Source organism: Dendrobium catenatum, unplaced genomic scaffold (genome assembly GCF_001605985.2).
Source record: "Dendrobium catenatum unplaced genomic scaffold, ASM160598v2 fragScaff_scaffold_1056, whole genome shotgun sequence".
Classification (NCBI taxonomy): domain Eukaryota; kingdom Viridiplantae; phylum Streptophyta; class Magnoliopsida; order Asparagales; family Orchidaceae; genus Dendrobium; species Dendrobium catenatum.
This window is the reverse complement of record NW_021319518.1, coordinates 3,795,484-3,810,251: the sequence shown is the minus strand read 5'-3', so window position 1 is coordinate 3,810,251 and position 14,768 is coordinate 3,795,484. Positions and strand designations below refer to the sequence as shown.

The following is a 14,768-nucleotide window of genomic DNA, read 5'->3' as shown; positions in this document are numbered from 1 at the left end:
ACAATGCCCCTTGGGCTTACACATACCTAAGCCCTTAAGTAAGGGAAAAAATGAAAAATCATAATAAAACTTCATAAATAAAAATAATACATCAATAATAAATATGAAAATCAAAAGTAAAGCGAAGTAATCGTGGCCGTAGATCGATGGCTACGCCTCTAGTAAACTTTCCATGTCTTGATGTCCTCATCAATGAGTCAACTGCAAAAATATGAAACAAGTGGATAGAAAATGGTGACAACCTTTGATGGCCGTTAGAAGTGGAACCAACCTCTCTTTTGAGAGAAATCATTTTGTGCGGACATCAGACCGTTCAGAGACGAATTAGAACTCACCACGTCATCTAGTACACAGTGGTAGCCAGCCACGATACACAACAAACTAATGATGTGGCGCATTCTGATTCGCCCTGGACAATATCCATATCCACAGAATAATTTCACCTCTTTTGAAGGTGGGCAAAATAGGATTGTGAAATGCATAATTTTATGTTTAAAATATAAAAAGAAATTCATTTCTTAGAATTGGGGCAATTATATTTATTAAAGACAGGCAAAATAGTTAAAATGCTTATTCTTCTAAGAAAAAAAATATTCAAGACTGAGCTTTTCCTGATTCCACTCTTGACTACCATCCAACAAACTGGTCAATATCGCCCGCAAACTCCTCTTGCTTGGAGGAATCCAAATCAACATTAAATTTTCGACAAAGAGACTTTGGCTGTATGTTGTTTGCTGTGAAATTTAAAATTCTAACAAATTATTATTTTTTAATATTAATGATTCCTAATACTGATTTTATTTATAAGAATCACCCCACGATTATTCTGTTAATTAATATGTCATTTTCAGTTAATCATTATTTTTATTATAATTAAATACCTCACTTTTTTGTTTAATGAATTTATGCATCTTTTTCCACTACTAATTATCATTAAAGACTGATTGCAAGTTGTATAATTTCTTATTTGTTTTTGTTTTTGTTTTCAAAATTGACAACTTTCTTTAAAAAAAAGTTTTTTTTTTTCATGCACCTAATTTGGTTCGAACTTGGAACTCTTTCAGGTGCAGATCCAGTCAAATAAAGCAATGATAAAAGACTGTCCGAGAGCGGAGAGCAAGCAGGGAAATAGGGAAAAGGCGGCATCTTTTGGTTAATTCCCTTGCTCTCTCTCTCTCGTCGGATTCCACGAAGTCTGTGGGATTCTCATTGGTTCTTCTTTTTTATCTGCTAGAATCCATCGAGATCCGTTCTTCTTACGGATTCAAGAGGAAAAATATTGTTTTTGCTGCTCTCATCCTTTCAGATTTGTTTTGAAACAAGAATTCGACCAGTTCTGTACAGATTCTTGCTATTTCCCAGGGAAACGATTTCTTTTGAGCGGAAAGGGATTCCTTGGGGAAGATTCGATTTGAATTTCCGGAGTCGTCGGATTTCGTCCTGGCGTTGAGTGTGTTTGCTTTTGGATGCTTGATGTATCTGGTTCCTCAGCGTTTACTCTCTGGTTAGTTTATCTCATGAGATTATAAGGGAGGGGTTTTGTTCTTCTCAGGGTTTATTCGGAAAATGGCTGCGGATGATTTGATTGAGCTGAAGTTTAGGCTTTTTGATGGTACTGATATTGGACCCAATAAGTACGATCCTTCTACTGCAGTGGGATCTCTCAAGGAAAACATATTGGCTCGATGGCCCGCTGGTAAGTCCCTGGATTTGCTGTCATTTTGTGATATCTTCATTTACTCCTTTTTTTATTTATTTGTTCGTTATTTTGCTTGCTTGTTTAGTTGTGGTGGCTTCGTTTGATAAGTCTGATTTCTGCTCTTACTGCAATTCTATCATTATATGATGTTTCGATCTTGTTTTGTAAAATTTGAACTGTGATTTTGGCTCATTTAGCTTGTGTTGAAGTTTTGATTTGGATGAATTGTCTTGCTTTCGGAGAAATCAATCGTCATGGATTACTGGGGGCTGTTTGATAGAAGATTTACTAAATCTTTTAAATCCGGATTGAAACCTAAAAACTATTTGGCTATCTATTTCAGGATTTAAGGTTTGTAAGATGATTAATCATTCAATCTATTAAATCATTTGAATGATGGAATTTAACAACTCTTGGATTTAGTCAATAATGGAACTGAAACCAAATTTATCAAAGCAGCAGGATTAAAAGTCTCCAAGTTTTTATTTGATTGGATTTAAGCTTTTACTTAAATCCCATCGAAAATAGGATACCAAACAGCCCCAGGCTAGAAAGAAATCTATTGTTCTTAGCATTAAAGGGAATTTTTCAGGACTTCCCTCTTAATTTAGTTTCATCCTTTATCTAATGTATGTGGTGTTATTTTTTTTTATTGAACCTTGAGAGTGCGTCAGTTCATTCAAAGCATTACTATCTCCTGTTTATTTCCTATCCAAAGTTGTCCTGTCTATTGTTTTTGTTGTGAAGACTATTTGTAATGTTGTTTGTGATTTGCTCTCTCCTGTCCATCTTTTATTTCAGCTGTTTCTAATTCATGAATTTGTGGAAGTTGCTTCAGTAAGTACCATGCTTTTCACCCTTTATGTAATCAATCTAAACTAATCTGATTTCGTTGTTTATTTGGGACATCTAAATTCCTACAAGCATAACTGTACGTCTCAAAATAAAAAATAAAAAAAAGGGCTTGGGGTTTGAGGGTGTGGAGTGTAATTCTTATCTTATATTTTCATTCTTATTCCGATTCCTGTGATTTTCCTTCTATATTCCTTCTTGATCCACTAATGATTTTACTTCGCTATGTTAACTATATTAATTATTGTCCTTTGATGAAATATTATCATTATTCTTGGGGAACCATATTTGAGTTAGATTTGGAAATTCTATTACTTGTTTTTAGTGCTAACGTAGTTTTGACACTTGTTTTTGATTTATCATTGATATATCATCAAACACTTATCTTTAAAAGACACAAATGTCGAGGCAAAATTGAGTTGAAAGGTTTCAAAATTAAATTTGGGATCATCCGAACTCCGATTTCAGCAAACTTATAGTCAAACTGAATGTCTCCAAAAAACTAACCCAACGACACCAAATTCGACTCAACCCGAGCCCAAATGGGACTAAATCGAAGACCCGAAGCAAATTTGGAAGGTTCAAACTATAAATTGGATGACCAAACGATTTTCAAACGTGACATACTTATAGTCGAATAGAATGGCTCGACGAGACGAATCCAACGAGCCCAAGATCGTTGAATTATGACATCATTAAGGCACTCAAATACTAAATAAACAATCTACAATCAAGGGGATCAATATCGGTTGTTCATTCAAACCACTCCCAATATACCCTCGATATCTCTCCTATTTACTAGCCATGCCACTCCTAAAAATTTATAAATAGACCCCTCGTTCATTATTAAAGGGGAAGACCAAGGGAGGACCAGAGGAGGAAGCAAGGAAGGACCATAGGAGGAAGAGAGAGAAAATAGAGTTCTCTGGCCACCACACTCCTCAACCACCATCAGACCACCTACCCTCACTAGATTATTGTCGAACTTCTGTCCAGCCACCTAATAAAGTTGAATTTCTGGCCGGCCACCTACTGACGCCGAACTTCCACCCGACCATCGACTACAGTCCTTCCGACCTCCGTCACTAGACAATAGTCTTTCTGACCTCTATTGCCCGCCGACTATTGTCCTTCTGACCTCCATAGCCTAACTGCGATCTTTCTAACTTATGTCGCTAGACAACGGTCTTTATGATCTCCGTCGCCCATCGACTATGGTCCTTCCGACCTTTGTCACTAGATTACGGTCATTCTGACCTTCGTTGCCAGATAACAATCTTTTTTACCTTTATCGAATTCCGATTATGCTCCTTCTGACCTCCATCGCCTGACAATGGTCTTTCTGACCCTCGTCGCTCGCTAACTACGGTCCTTTCGACCGCCATCACTTGACTATGACCTTTATGACCACCGTTGCCCACTGACTATGGTCTTCCAACCTTTGTCGTCAAACTATGGTCTTTTTGACCTTTGTCGCCCACCGACTACGGTCCTTCCGACCTCTATCACTAGAGAACGATCTTTCTGACCTTCGTCATCGCCCGTCGACTATAGTCAGTTTGACATATGTCACTAGACTACGGTCATTACGACCTCGATCGCCAGATAGTGGTCTTTCTGAACTTTATCGAATGTCGATTATGGTCCTTCCAACCTACATCGCCTGACAAATGATTTTTCTGACCTCTGTCGCCCGTCGAGGCGCCGACTACGGTCCTTCCAACCACCTTTGCCCGACTACGGTCTTTCTGACCACCGTTGCCCATCAACTACTGTCCTTCCGACCTCCGTCGCCAGACAACGGTCCTTTCGATCTCCGTTCCTAGACTATGTTCTTTCCGACCTTCATTGCCTGTTGACTACGGTCCTTCCAACCTCTGTCGCCAGACAAAGATTTTTCTAATCTCTGTCGCTCGTCGATTAAGTTCCTTTAGACATTTGTCTCTAGACTACGGTCCTTCTAACCTCTGTCATCAAATAATGGTCTTTTTAACCTTTATCGAATATCGATTAGGGTCCTTCCAGTCTCCATCACCTGACAATGGTCCTTCCAACCACCGTTACTTGACTACGGTCTTTTTGACCACCGTCGCCCATCGACTAAGGTCCTTCCGACCTCCATCGTCTGTTGACTACGGTCCTTCCGACCTCCATCGTTAGACTACGGTCATTCCGACCTCCATCACCCGTCAAATACGGTCCTTTTGACCTCCGTAGTCAGACAATGGTCTTTTTGACCTCCGTCGCCCGTTGACTACGGTCCATCCGACCTCTGTCGCTAGACTACGATCCTTCCGACCTCCGTCACCAGACAACGGTCCTTTTAACCTATGTCACCAGATAACGGTCATTCTAACCTCCATCGCCCATCGACTACAGTCCTTTCGACCTCCGTCGTTAGACAATAATCTTTCTGACCTCCGTCGCCTGTCGACTACAATCCTTCTGAATATGTTGCTAGACTACGGTCCTTCCAAACTCAGTCGCCACATAACGATCTTTCTGTCCTTTATCGAATGCGATTATGGTCCTTCGGACCTCCATCTCCTGACAACGGTCTTTTCGACCTCCGTCGCCTGCCGACTGCGGTCATTCCGACCATCGTGACCCGACTACAATTTTTCCGACCTCCGTCGGCCACCGACTATGGTCTTGCTAACTAAACGAACATGTCAATGCCGATTCTTCCATTTCCCACCATGTAATGCACTCTATATGATGTATATTTGTCATATCAAACCAAAACCTTCCGGCCTTCCCCCAAGGAAGGGCCTCATTTGTAATTGACTGCAAGCACTAGTGGATTCATTCAAACTGGGCTAGGCCCCGTGGTTTTTCCCTCTTTTTAGGTGTCTCCAAGAAAAACTATGGTATCTTTTATGAACGCTACACCCTCTCTTTTATGTGATTTTGTGCTAGATCTTCGTACAAAACTAAGACATTAAACTTTATATTTCTTTATTACCGCAAAAATTCCAGGATGCAACAATCATGATTAGAATCATTCTAAATTCAAGGAATATTTGCTTTAAACTTTTCTTATCTTCTGACAGTTTTCATTGTTGATCCTTTTTTCACTTTAAGCTTTGCTTGGATTTCATTTCATGAAAAGAATCATTCTAAATTCAAAGTAATAGTTTGTGTGCATCTGAAAGCCATGCTGGCTAACCCATTGAATTGCTCCTGAAAACTTGTTCCGAATCCTTCGTTATTGATATGGTTCTCTTTCCTTTCATTTTCACTAACACCGAGAAACTCTTATTAGGTAATAAGTAATTGCTTTAAGTGATTGTTTTCAAGTGGTTGAATAGCAAGGTACTGGAAAAAGCTGAAGAAAGCTCCTGAAGTTAAACATTGGCAACCGCAGAAACGTCTATAGTTGATTCTCATATCAGAGAAGGCCTTTACCCATTGAACTTTGTTCTTTCCTCCTGTCCATTGAAGTCAACATTTTTCATCATTGCCCATGGAAGGCGGGAGGAGCGCTTGGTGTAGGAGGCTGTTAAGGAATTTTAATTGTTTGTTAAACACTAATCTACTTGGTTGAAACGTTTAAATTGCTTTCCTCGTTTTCTTTTGCTTCTCTGTTGCTTATTGGATTTTCTAAATGCTTACATAAGTAGGAGCTCCATAGGTAAACTGGCATATAGACCTGTAGAAGGTCAGCTTGTTTCAACAATGGAAAGATTGGGAATGAATGTGTCAATGAAAGAAGTCCAAGTTTTAATTTGACATTAGAAATAGGCATGGAGATTGATTCTTTGATAGAAGTACGCATTAACACTGGGACATTATAACAGGGAAGCTACATATTGGAAAGAATCTGTATTTCTTTGGCAATTAAGGATCGGATTGAGTTTAGAGGCTTCTCTTGAACTGCAGAAACATTATGTAACTCTTAAGTTCATGGGTATGTTAGTTGTACGTTTTCTTTTTTACATGCGTCCTTTATAATTTCTGGCTGCTTAAGTGTTACTGTTGCAAGGTAAAGCTAACTAGAACTCTTAGTTATTATTTATTGTTTATACTAATCGAATAACTGAAGGTATTTGGTGGAAATGGTTACATGCAGGGTTGGTAAATGTTTTTTTTTAATTAAATATTCTAAAATATTTATTGCTCAAAATGATTGCTGACTGAATCTATTTCTTTTAATCGCCATGCCTAGTCTATGTAGATTATTTCCTGTTCTAAAAATGGAAAGGTATGTGGTGAAATTATCCTTTTCTTTTATTCATTGTTACAAGGTGGAGGTTCAAAATAATTTGTAAATGTTACAGAAAAATTGTTTGACCCACTTCTTTTATTACAATTTTTTTCTTGGAAGTTTGCAGAATGTTGACCATTAAAAAAAAAACATAATATTAAGTAAGTGTTGTAGAGATGAGGATGCTCAGTTGAATGAGTGCCTTTACTCTTAAAGACATGATATGAAATGAGCATATATGTGAATAGGTTGGAGTAGCTCTAGTGGAAGATTAGATTAGAGAGAGTCACCTTGGATGGTTTGTTCACATAAAACGACGGCCTTCTGAAGACCCGGTTAGGAAAGTAGATGTATTCGATTTGGCTTATGTTAAGAAAGGTATAGGTAGACCTAAAAAGACATGGTCAGAAAATATTAGAAATGACATTTCTTTATTAGATTTATATGAGAATTTGACCTGTTACCATTAACAGGACACAAATGGAGAAATTGATTCATGTAGCCGACCCCACATAGTGGGATAAAGGCTTGTTGTTGTTGTTGAAGTTTCTTATTCAACTCACTCCTTTTTCATCATGTCCTTTAAGTAAAATGTCATCAACACAGAAATTTAAGATAATGGATAATGGAGACAAATAAACCATGTTGAACAAAGATGGAGTGATTTACACTACTATTTTGGAGGCCAACCTTAGCTAGAACTTTGCAAAATTTATCAAACCCGGCTCAGGGACTTTGTTTTAGATCATAGATGGCTTTTGTTGAGTTTACATACTTTAATATTTCCTTTAGCAACGTATTATATTGGTTGCTTCATATCACTATTACACTAATATCATCATATAAACTCACATCCATCTCTCAGAGAGGTTGTTTTAAAAAAGATTAGACCCCATATGTCAAACTTCAAATAGGGCAGTACCATAAGATGTCATAAATAAAAATGACACCGAATGATGTTTATCAAATTCACAAGCATTACATTGAAATTTTAAAGAACAAATAACAATATATTATTGAAGATGATGTGGTGGTAGATGACTTAGATGATAGCACCATTAGAAAGGAGTGATGGTGGAAGAGGGAATAAAGGAGACCCTGATTGTTAAGCCGCAACTCCATTAGCTTCAACATCTTCACTAATCATCATCTTGGTACTAAGATCCTAAAAATTATAGGGAAGTAATAAAATATTGCATAACAATATTTGATTAGACATTGAATGGATAATAAATTAATAGAAACTTTAGGAACATATATAGTATTTGGAAGATATATGCTTGTGAACAAAGATACAAAGCCGTTGTTAGAAACATGATAGTACGATCCTTCTACAATAAGGTCCGTCAATAGAGAGGACTTGTGAAGAGAAGAAAATAACTGGAGATTACATGTTGTATATGAGGAGGCATTATAATCTCTTATATATGGTATATATGAGGTAGTGAAACCATCATTAACTAATGGAAGCAATTTTGTTGGAGGTGGATAAGGATGATTATGGTGCTGAATAAGATGATCATAACCCTCCTTAGAAAGATTAATAGATCCATAAGAAATGGTGTGAGTTGGAGAGTCATTGGTGGTAACCAAAGATTTAGAGGCATGATAAGCTATGGAAGGATAATCAAATTTAACATAGTAATAATCAGAAGGATGATTAGTTCAATCATAGTGGGAAAAAATAGAAAAATATTTTTCTCTGCATCCAAGTACACCACAATGTCCTGTAGCAAGAGTAGATTATTCAGACTGATGGGGAGGGAGTTGAAAGCTCATTGACTTGTACACTTGAAAGAGCAGTTGCAATGTTGGAATGTTAAAGACGTTGAAGCCTATCATCAATCATGATTATTCCTATTAGAGTGAAAGGTGCAGTCCTGAGAAAATTTGGTTACAAGAAACTCCTCATTATATTTTTGTCAAATGGTTGGATCAATTATGAAGGGTCAATATTAAAGATGCTCATTCCACTCATCCCATAGGGTATTGTAGTATTCTTGTATTGGAAGATCATTTTTTTGTAAATAAAACAGGTTAAAGAGTGTATACCCTAAAATGTTGCTGTCTTGAGAGTAAGCGGAGCAAAGAAAATACCAATTGCTTTAGCTGTTTTTTAAAACATGACATTGGAAACAATGAATGATTCAATACTTTTAACATCTAGGTGAGAACAAAATCTGAGGCTTACCATTTGGAGGTTTTGATAATGTTATCATGGGTCAGATAAGAAACATCCAGATGAATAAATTTGTCATAGGAATCAAGAAGAAAATGAAATGTTTTCAACCAAAGATGATAGTTGGTACAATTAAATTTGATTGTTGTACTAATATAAAAAGAGGGTTTCAAATGAGAAGAAAAGACTGAGATATTATGAAACTTTAGAGAAGATAAAGAGAAGTTAAGGATGACTTAAATCATGTATGAGGCATGGCTCGATGAGGAACAATGAGAGAGCTCTCTTGGAGGTTGAAGGTTGTTGGTCTACTGGAAGAGCAATTAGCAATATTGCAGCATCAAAGGTATGCTCTAAGCAAGGAGCACAACAACATTCAGAAAAAGCCAAGCTAGAATAGGTATGCGTAGAGAGTGAGGGAAACATGAGCAGACAATAACTAGCCCATATGTAATGCTGGTTTGGTCTAATGTGCAATTGTAGTGGAAGGTCAGCAAGGAAAGTTAGGCACTTAAGCACTCAAGGTTAAGTTGTGAGCATAGGTTGATGGTGCGTAGATCAGGACAAAGACAAGCCATTTGTTGTCAGGCAAAGGATTGAGTTTAGTACAATACTAATTGGCGAAGATACGAAGAAATAAGACATAAGGCATAGGGAATGTACACAAGTGAAGGGAGAAGGAACGATTGTAAAATTGAGACTTTTGAATGTCGATCCATCTATGAGCTAGGACTAAGATAGATCAATGGGAGGTGGATAGAGGGGTCAGGGTGTGGGTACTGGGGTCAAATTTGCTCTGATGACTGATATCATGCTAGAGGATAAAAACTTGTATATATTACTAAATAAATTGGAGCCTATAAATGGGTATACATGTAAAAAAAGAAAAACATAAAAGACCTTGTAATGTGATATAAAAACAAGAGCATTTTTCATACCCATATCTCCTAGCATAATCACCTACTTATTCTATCAACAACATAAAATATGTTTACTTTAGACAACATTTAGCAAGAATAAATTGAAAATGAGGATTTGTGTAGCCATACTTAAATACTTGGTATAAAGATAATGATAATGATGAGGTGGCTTATGGCTTGGCATCATGGGGTCTCTTGATTTAGTATCTTTTTTATTTAGAAAGAATTTTCTTTTAAATTTAGGTATATTTGGTAGAATGCTTTTGTATCATTGTATGAAGAATGTAGTCAGTTTTTAAAATGAGTGATTGTTTTGGTGCTATATGCTGATAGGACGGCACTTGTATATAGGAGGCGGGTCAAACCGCCTCCTTCCTACACCGCCTAAGGGAGGGGCCCATGCCCAATTTGTTTGGATTTAATTAATTAAAAAGATTTGATATCTTTTGAATTAATTAAATAATATCTTATATTTGGAAAGAAGATTTAATTAATTAAATCTTTTGAATTAATTAAATACTATCTTATATTAGGAAAGTGGATTTAATTAATTTGAAAAGATTTGATATATTTTGAATTAATTAAATACTATCTTATATTAGGAAGTTTTTAAGGAGGTGGAGAGGGCTATTTAAAGGGCATGAAGGGGTTAGGGCTAGACAGGCTTAGATTGGAGTTTCTCTTGGAGTCTTGTGAGGTTTTTAGGGCTCTAGACCTTGCGTCTAGAGATTGGGAGAGAACGATCAGCCTCTCGAATAGAGGATCACCTGTATCTTTCTTTATGTGTGTGTTTTTTGTTTTGCTTCCTTAGTACAATCTACTGTTTTGGGACTGTTTTCACCCAGATTTTGATTATTTTCTTGCTGATTTCATCCAATTAGTGATAGGTTTGCTTGTGAACTCAATTATTCCCTTAGGGTTACTTGCGAACTCAAGTATCTCCTATCATCTGCATTATATATTACTTTCTTGATAAGGTCACATTCACAGTTCATTTGTTATTGGAATACTGATTTAATGCTTTTGTATCTTATAACTGTATTATTGGCAGGCAAGCAAATTACTCCAAAGACAATAAATGATTTGAAGCTTATAAATGCTGGAAGGATTTTAGAGAATAATCGAACCCTTGCAGAGTCCAGGTTACCTGTTGAGGTGCTTCCTGGCAGTGTAATTACAATGCATGTGGTTGTGCGACCTCCTGTATTTGATAAAAACAATGGTATGTTATCTTATTTGAATCATCATCTTTAAGTATCTGAAAGCTAATCATTGTTTTATTTTTGTTTATTTTTTGTGTGGAGCTTTTTTTTATCACAAATTCACAATATCAAATCCTATGGTCATCATCATATATATGGCTTACCCCAACTATTTGGGGTTTTCTTATCAATTCGTTAATGTTGAGTGTAGCATTATGTGGTATGCCTATTTTGTGCATTTTTCTTTTGGACAACATCATCCATTCATGCTAGGTTTTGTCCACCATTTTTTCTTCAAAACACTCAGACATTATCTTATTTGTGTTTTATTTGCACATCTTCTATTATTTGTTGTACATATCAAATTATCAAAGTCTATTTTTCGCAATCTTTTTTCCATAGGATTTAATTCTAGGCAGTCGTTCAGCGATGAATTTTCTCATTGCATCTTTTATTTTCATATTTGTAAGGGCTCATTTTGTTGCCCGATATTAGAAAATATGTTTTGGAAAACTGTGAATACATTGGATCCATCATCTAATTTTATGTAGTTAAAAAAAATAATATTGACTTTAACCTCCAAAAACATCCTCATAATATGTCAAAAGTGGTGATTTCTTTTTTCAGTTAAGGAGTAAAAATAAAATATTTTTTATAAAACTTATTTTTTTATATTTATGTTCAAATGAGCCTAAAATAAAAGACTTCTTAAAAAGAGGTCAAGAGTTTGAATCACCTAAAAAAATTCATCTTTGTTAAGAGGAAATATTTTCTTTGTTATTGAATTAGTAAGTGGGGCCTATAAAAGGATACATGAAGGAAACAAACAAGATAGATTAAATACCCTCAATTATGAGGATGTAAAATTTCTTAGTCATATTTCAGTATTAAGATTCTATTTTATTTTATGTATATATAGATCGATGATTCACTCCCAAAAAAATCTATATAAAAATAAATTGGAACCCACTTTCATGAGTGGATCAATCAAGCTTAAGAAAATGCATCCACTTTTGTTGGGAAGAATTTTAATTTGATCACTTCATCAAGATTTTATGTGGGAAGAGATTTTCTATGCGTTTTTTTGGAGACTATAGTTGTTCTTTTTATATTAGCTTTTACTTGTTACATAAGTGAGAAAGGTGGATGGCCTAGAACTTATTTTAAATTTGACATATAAATAGTAGTATTTTTTGTGATGCACATTTCTGATAAAATGACAATCTATTTGAATATCTTTAGTTCCTTTATGAAAAAAAGCTTGTTTGACCATATAGATGCCAATATGATTATCTCATTATAGAATCACAGGCCAAGTAAAACATAGAATCATGGGCTAAATAATAGAGAATATAAACACCCCTAAAAGCTTTTTTACTCGCATCATTTTGCATGTCAAATATGCCATAATCTATATGCTTTAGGCTTCGTTTGAGACGGCTTTCTTATTGCTTCTTAAAACAACGTTTTAATAAAAAATTAAAAATTTTGTTCTAGAAAGCTGCTTTAAGATGCAGTAAGAAAGCCATCCCAAACTAAGCCTTAGTTTGTGACGGTTTTCTTTCCGCTTCTTGAAACAACTTTTTAGTACAAAAATTAAAAACTAAAAAGTTGCTTCAAGAAACAGAAAAAAAGCCATCCCAAACAAAGCCTTAGTGTTAGCATTGGATTTCCCAATTGTGAGAAGTGAAGACAAGGAGATGTGATTTAGAAGTGAAGGAATTTAATTAATTAGATGAGGATAGGATAGAATCCCCTCAAAATTGATGATGAACATAGTAAAACATCAAGATCTTGTCAAAATGAAGGTGGTGATTTTTGCATTCAACAACATCCTCATATTGAGAGGTATAAGAGCAAGGAATCTAGTGATTAATACTATTTATAGAGCAGAAGGTGAGAAATTGCGATTGTATGAATTTTAAGCATAATTATTATGTAAATTTTCTATGAAAGCTCAAATTAACTTTTATTTCTTGATAAAAGTTTCAAAATACATGAAGGAACTTAGATTTTTGTTCAAGCTAACCCATATAACCTAAAAAATCATCAATAGAGGTTCAAGATAGTAAGTGTCCGTTTGAGTAAGGACTGGCTAGGACTCGATATAGGGGTGATGAACTAAAAAATATTTGAACAATGACTAATGGTAGAGGATGAAAATGTCATGGTGATATTTACCTATCTCTCATGCATAACAGTGGGATTTAAATACAGAGGAAGATATGTATACAAAATCTCGTAGTTTGCTAAGAGGAGGGTCCTTATAGATAGCACAAATAAATAAGATAGAATTAATGTTTAGTAGGATCAAGAGGGTGGATGAGTTTTTCCAGCTCTTATATCATGTTGAGAAGAAATGTTTTCTATGTTATTGATGGAATATTTGAGGTCTTAAAATAGGCATAGAAGTTGATTCATAAGAAAATAAATAAGAGAGAATAACAACTCATATCGTGATGATGTTAAATTGCATATAATCACCTTCTAGTATTAGAAATCCCATGTATTTTGCCTCTAATATGTAATATATAAAAAATCTTCAAGAAGTCTAAACTCAAATGCCGTTGTTTTTAGTTTAGTATCTTCCAACTCATTCCCGCAGTAGAACCAGACTGTTTTTTTTTATCCTTCGAGAAAAAGATTCATTATCCTCATAAAAAGGAGGTAGAAAAAGATTTCTTTTTTGATTCATCTCTAGAGTTTAATACCTCATTCAAGAATTTTTTTTTGATCCACCCATAGGAATCAATAGAAAAGGCAAATCCCGGGTTATCTGGCTCAATTATTAATAGAGTGAATAGATCAGTCGTTTCTTAGAATCTCTTTTATGATTCAAAAAATCGTGGGGTAACGTGTATCCCCCTTTGTTCCAGTCATAGAATAGATGGACCTACTTCTATTTCAATTCCAATAATTTTTTTTTGGTATCATCTCTTCATCTATCAACCCCATTTTCTCCTTGTAGAAAAGCAGCTAGCAAATGCCTCAAAGGTAAACAGATGTTCATGCTCAATCCTTTGACCAAACTGGAATCCTCATCTCGTACCAAGCCTCTGCAACTCCTCTTCCCTCTGTACAACGAACTGGTAATAACTGCAATCTGCAGGTTTGAGTTGCCATTACATTTTTCATCAGGAATTACAGTCTGCAGGTTCGGTTTGCTCGTTTGAATATAGAAGCAAGAACAAGAATGATACTGTTCTTATTGTTTTCACATCCTTGTTGGCATTGCTTCTGTTAAGAACTTGGAATGGTTAAATCATCTTTATACTTGGTAAGTTGTAAGTAAAAATGAGACGCTGTTGCGACGTAATGATTTAAGCAGATCTTTCTCTCTGTAACTTTGGTTCAATAACCTACTGGGTTGCTCTGAATCATTAGTTTGTTATATGAGAAGTATTTTTAAGCTATGGGCAGGCAATTTGGAGCCTGAGACTTTTTTTTTTTTCTTATCAATTTTTGCTCTGCTCATACATTTTAGAGTAATCTCATACTTATGAAATAAACACATGGTCAAATCAAGGCTTTTGAAGTTAGTTTTTCATTTGGAGCCATGAAATGACATTTTTTATTTCAATAATCTCATTGATTTTATCATTCAATTTTAATTATGATTTTACTTTTTTTTATATAAATATTAAAAAAGTGTATTTGAGATATAAAATGAAGAGGATTATTTAGGTTATGCTTATGTTGCAATGTAGGA

At 35.3% G+C, this 14,768-nt stretch overlaps 1 protein-coding gene across 3 annotated transcripts; it reads left to right on the top strand.

Annotated features, from left to right (window-relative positions):
- Positions 1-1,057: 1,057 nt before the first annotated feature.
- Positions 1,058-14,472, top strand: LOC110108767 (membrane-anchored ubiquitin-fold protein 3-like). 3 transcript variants are annotated; one of them, XM_028698123.1, is made up of 4 exons: positions 1,058-1,450; positions 1,553-1,696; positions 10,909-11,079; positions 14,028-14,472. In XM_028698123.1, the coding sequence occupies exons 2-4, from the start codon at positions 1,567-1,569 to the stop codon at positions 14,081-14,083; spliced, it is 357 nt and encodes a 118-aa protein (XP_028553956.1). In that variant the 5' UTR covers positions 1,058-1,450; positions 1,553-1,566; the 3' UTR covers positions 14,084-14,472. The 3 variants fall into 3 exon arrangements, with proteins under 3 accessions (XP_028553956.1, XP_020695198.1, XP_028553957.1); XM_020839539.2 differs by having other exon boundaries at positions 1,059-1,475; XM_028698124.1 differs by lacking the exon at positions 1,058-1,450 and adding an exon at positions 6,352-6,461 and having other exon boundaries at positions 1,563-1,696.
- Positions 14,473-14,768: the final 296 nt, after the last annotated feature.